Source organism: Cicer arietinum, chromosome 7, assembly GCF_000331145.2.
Source record: "Cicer arietinum cultivar CDC Frontier isolate Library 1 chromosome 7, Cicar.CDCFrontier_v2.0, whole genome shotgun sequence".
Classification (NCBI taxonomy): Eukaryota; Viridiplantae; Streptophyta; class Magnoliopsida; order Fabales; family Fabaceae; genus Cicer; species Cicer arietinum.
The window spans coordinates 32320425-32325952 of NC_021166.2; the positions used below are offsets into that span (position 1 = coordinate 32320425).

General features: G+C 33.1%; 1 protein-coding gene across 1 annotated transcript; it reads left to right on the forward strand.

Moving 5' to 3' along the window:
• Positions 1-380: 380 nt before the first annotated feature.
• On the forward strand, positions 381-764 carry LOC140918748 (uncharacterized). The gene has a single exon (XM_073363544.1). It carries the CDS (start codon positions 381-383, stop codon positions 762-764), a length of 384 nt encoding a protein of 127 aa, XP_073219645.1.
• Positions 765-5528: the final 4764 nt, after the last annotated feature.

Below are 5528 nucleotides of genomic sequence, written 5' to 3' on the forward strand. Positions count from 1 at the left end.
TCATTAGGAACTCGTTTGAAGCTTAGCACAGCTTTTCATCCTCAGACAGATGGCCAATCTGAAAGGACTATACAAATATTGGAAGATATGCTTCGTGCTTGTGTTCTAGATCTTAGGGGTAGTTGGGATCAACATTTGCCCTTGATGGAATTTGCATACAATAATAGTTATCAATCTAGTATTCAGATGGCTCTGTTTGAGGCTTTGTACGGAAGCTAAATTAGTTGGTCCAGAATTGGTTCAAGATGCCATTGAAAAAGTTAAATTGATTCGGGATCGCTTAGTGACAGCTCAAATTAGGCAAAAATCTTATTCTGATAAGAGGTGTCGTCCCTTAGAGTTTTTCAGTGGGAGAACATGTATTCTTACGAGTTTCACCAATGAAAGGAGTGTTGCGGTTTGGTAAAAAGGGGAAACTAAGCCCAAGGTTCATTGGACCATTTGGAGTTTTAGAGAGAGTCGAACCAGTAGCATATCGCTTGGCACTTCCACCAGATCTCTCGGGAGTTCATCCAGTTTTTCATATTTCGATGCTTCGGAAGTATCTTCATGATCCTTCTCATGTGATTAATCATGAAGACGTACAGTTAGATGAAAGTCTATCATACGTTGAACATCCAGTAGTTATATTAGATCGCCAAGTGAGACGTTTACGCTCAACGAATATCGTTTCAGTAAAAGTCCTTTGGCATGATCCATCTGGTGAAGAAACTACTTGGGAACCCGAAGAAGTCATTCGTGCAAAGTACCCACACTTATGTTGAAACTCAAGGTTAGTGGTATTTATTAAATAAAAAGTCAAATAAATTCGAAGACGAATTTTTATAAGGGGAGGAGATTAACACGCCCCGTGTCCTTTTAACAAAAAATATATATAATAATAATAATTAAATAATAATAATATAATAATAATAATAATAATAATAATAATAATAATAATAATAATAATAATAATAATAATAAAACCATCTTTCCCTTTTCTTTTTTTTCATTTCACTTTTCCCCTCCTTCCTTCTCTCTCTCAGCAACCCATCCTTCCCCATTTTCCTTTTCTTTTCTTTTCTTCTTCTTCTTCTTCTTTCTCTCACTTAAAGCCACAATAAACCCATGGAAAGGGTATACATTCTCTAAGCAAGCTTCCTCATATTTTTCCAAGTTCTTGGGTATAATTTTTGGGTTAGGGTTTGTGTTCTATGGAAGGAAAAGGGTATCCATATCTTGAGAGTTGTTGGTTGAGACTCATTTAGGTAAACGCACAACTCTAATCTTAGTATGAATTCATAGAAAAATGTAGTCTTGTTTAAAAATCTTATTTTGTGCTTAAGGTATATTTAAACGATTTTTAGGGTTTCCTAGAGTTAGTTCAACTTTAGAATAATTTTTCTAAAGTCTTGGAAATATTTTTGATACTCAGATTTGTCAACTGAGATCTTGCTGGCTACTCTGAGAGTTGTTGGAGAGCAAACTTAGACGATTCTCCATAGTTGTGAGTTGACGACGATCATCGTCATATCTTTTTATATAATGCTATTATTATTATTTTACTTGTTTTCTATATTAAAGTATTTATTGAAAAATTTGGGGAACACAACCTTTGAATTTTATCTCGATTTTGTCAATTATTTAATTTAACAGTCGTTGTTATATAATATGTTATTAGTTTGATTTACGTATGAGTTAAAGTATTTAATTCTTTAATTGTTATGCGATTGAGTATGTTTTTCATGAATTACGATGAAATGATTTTAAATACGTATTTTCAGAAATCGTTATTATAATTATTAAATCGTTAACTGCGTTAGGTGCACCTAGTTACCTCGTTTTGGTTAGGGAAAGTTACCTGTCAGATGGAGCCGCCCCTATGCGAAATGTCATACGTAGGAGGAGAAGGCTATCAACGCGATGTAAGCTCCCTAATTGATACGTGATGATGCGTTGCGGGATTGAGAGGAGAGGGTCATCTGTTAGATGGAGCCGCCCCTAAGGGAAAGGCCACCCTTAGGAGGAAAGGGCTATCAATGAGATAAAATCGCCTCTTAATTCTAAACAATTTATATTTGTTACTTTTTTGATTTTATGATGATTTTAAGATCGTTCATTTTGATTTTGCTTCGTTATTAAGTGATTTTTAATATTCCTGTCGAACGGTTAAATTATAAGTCTAGTGACTATATATGTGGTTATATTTAATTTAGAAATTTTTCTAGATTTTTAAGTAATATTGTTTTAGATAACTGACGCCGATTTTAAAACAATTATTCGTGCCTTTTTGTGTTTCCCTTCTATTTGATGGTGATTGCTATCTCCTCACTAAGTCTTTGTGACTTACCCCTTCATGTTGTTTTTTTTTTTTTCAGATTCGCAAGCAGCTAAGTAGCAAGTTGTTAGTATGCTCAAGTCTCGACTCTATTTCTTTTTGGTAGGCCTCTTTGATCGAGGACCAGTTTTGTAAAATATGTCGAGTCTAATGTAATTTGCAGCTATTTTGGAGTCTAGAAAATTTTTTGGAAAGTGTATTACACGATTAGATTATGTTCTTTGAATTATGACTTAATTGAGAATTTAATAGGGATTTTATAAATTTGGAAATGTTGAAGTTACAGAGGATACTCTGTCGAAATTTCGAGGAAAAGTATATATATATTTGAAATGGTTAGGGAACGATTTAGTGTTTAATTGTTAAGTTAGTTGATAGGCTTGCCAGGCTAGGAGTATATAGCTTGTGCGCCGGTCACGACATTTAAATTTCGAGTCGTGACAGAGACCACTCAACAAATCTCCCCTCACGACTCATGTGGTAAGGTACTCCTCAACCATGTCGGCCTTCTTTCTATAACATATCATTTTCAATACAAGCAAGACATTTGTCATCATATTTGAACCATTCTAATTAGTATGAATCTTTTCAATTAAAAATGACTTCATTTCCATGCATCTCGTATCCAATTGAACAAACTTGTTTTGATTGAGGCCTAACTCATATAGGAATTTCTTCATCAACAAGAGTTTTTTGGAAGCTTTAGTCGCTGCAATGTACTCAACTTCAGTAGTGGATAATGCAAAACACTTTTGTAACCTTGATTTCCAAAACACAGTTCCCCTGCAAATGTCATCATATAAGCAGAAGTAGATTTTATAGAATCAAGATCACCTGTCATATTTTCATTTGTGTATCCATCCAACACAATCTTACCACCTCCATAGCATAAACGCATTTGGAAAGTGCCTCTAAGGTATATGAGAATCCACTTTACTATTTGCCAAAGATCTTTACTAGGATTATGGAGATACCGACTAACAACGTAGACTGCATGAGCAATATCTGGCGTTGTACATACCATAGCATACATCAAACTACCAACTATAGATGCATAAGGAACCTTCTTCATATCTTCTTTGTCTTTCTCACTTGTAGGACATTGATCATAATTCAATATAAAATGAGTAGTAAGTGGAGTACTAACATGTTTGTAATTGCTCATGTTAAACCTCTCTAACACCTTCTTAATGTAATTGTGTTGAGACAACCACAATTTATTATATTTCTTGTCACGAGTAACTCTGATACCCAGAAATTTCTTTACAGGACCCAAGTCTTTCATTGCAAAAGACTTGTTCAAATCTCTCTTTAAAGATTGATTCTTCTTAGTGTCATGACCAACAATCAACATGTCATCCACATATAACAAGAGAATAATATAGTCACCATCAGAGAATTTCATGACAAACACACAATGGTCAGAAGTAGTTTTACTGTACCCAAATTTCTTGTACCATTGTCGAGGTGTTCACTTAATCCCATATAGGTTTTTCTTCAATTTACGCACAAGCTGCTATTTACCTACATCAAGTTGTTCAACTTCTAGGTTCAAACTAGTTGCTAACCCAAGTACAACTCGGATAAAGGACATATTGCTACAGGTGAAAAAATTTCATCAAAGTCAATATCTTTTCTTTGATTAAAACCTTTAACAACCAATCTTGCTTTGTATCTTGGTTGAAAACTACTATCTTCTTCCTTTATCTTGTATACCCATTTGTTCTTTAGTGCTTTTCTACCCTTAGGCATCTTTACCAAATCAAATGTGTAATTCTCATGCAAGAAATTCATTTCTTCTTGCATGGCCTTCAACCACTTTTCTTTATCAACATTTGTAATAGTCTCTTGGTAGTGCTCTAGCTCTCATCTATCAATGATCATCAGATACTCGTGTGGAGGATATCTTTTAGAAGGTTGACATTCTCTAGTAGATCTTTTCAACTTAAATTCAACTCGTGTCTTAGCTAGAACGTGTGCATCATGGTGAGGTACATGATCATCAATTACATTATCGTCATCTACCTATATATCTCCCTTATCAACAAAAATTTATATAGGGGGTTTAGCCGCAACATCAATATAACTTCTGAAAGATTTATGTTTCTTCGCTTTATCAAAATCATCAATAGTCTGATCTTCAAGAAATATCACATATGTACTTCTAATAATTTTCTTGTCAACAATACCCAACAATCTATAACCAAATTCTTCATCGCCATAACAAACGAACACACACTATTTGAATTTACTTTCAAGTTTGGACCTCCCATCTCTTGGAACATGAACAAAACATCTGCAGTAAAAAAACTCTCAAATAACAGTAAGAGACATTTTTCCAAAGACACCTCTTTATAATGGCAAAATGTGTTCGATTAGATAATAAACTCCAAGTATCTTGTCTTTTTTTTACTATTGGCACATTTTAGTAAAAAACTTCAAGTACCTGGTCTTTAGATTTCAAAGAAAAGGCACACACTTTTCTAGAGTGGTCGTCAAAAAATGTAACAAAATACGATGCACCACCAAGATATTTACTATCCATCATACTAACATCAGTATGAACTAGATCAAGAGTATTTTTCCTCCTATGAGGATCAATATTATGAAAAGAAACTCTATGTTGTTTTCCAACAAAACAATGAGTGCAAGTTTTTAGGGAGGTACCTTTCACAGGGAGAAAATTTTTCTTCGTAGGTATGTTGAGTCATTTCTCACTCATGTGACCAAGGTGAAGGTGCAAACAAGAGAAGGCTTGAATTAGGTTTGCCAAAGTTGAAAACTTTTTGATATTTTATAAATAAATAAATAAAACTAGTTTGGTTTTCGGACTTATCATTCCTCTTGATCATATTTTCTTTTATACTCATTTGAAATTCACGTTGCATTAATTTAGAAAGTTTTTGGCAAAATGTGCCAATAATAGATAAAAAAATAATGTCATTAACATAAATTTGAATAATAAGAATGTCATCTTCTATTGATTTTCTAAAAAGTGTATTATCTATTTGTCTTGTTTCAAAGTTATTTTAAGCAAGAAGTTACTAATATTAAGACAAACTCTCAAATTAAAGTTTTGATGAAAATAAACAATAGTTAATTAAGAATGTTACTTATGATTCTAAAATGTTATGTTAATTTAACTTGTATTTTTGAGTGAATTAATTCAAAGATAGGAATCAAGCAAAGCAAATAAATCAGATAAAAACTA

Coding starts and splice junctions, on each gene's coding strand:
- LOC140918748 (XM_073363544.1), top strand. CDS start 381: ATGAAAGGAGTGTTGCGGTTTGGTAAAAAGGGGAAACTAAGCCCAAGG.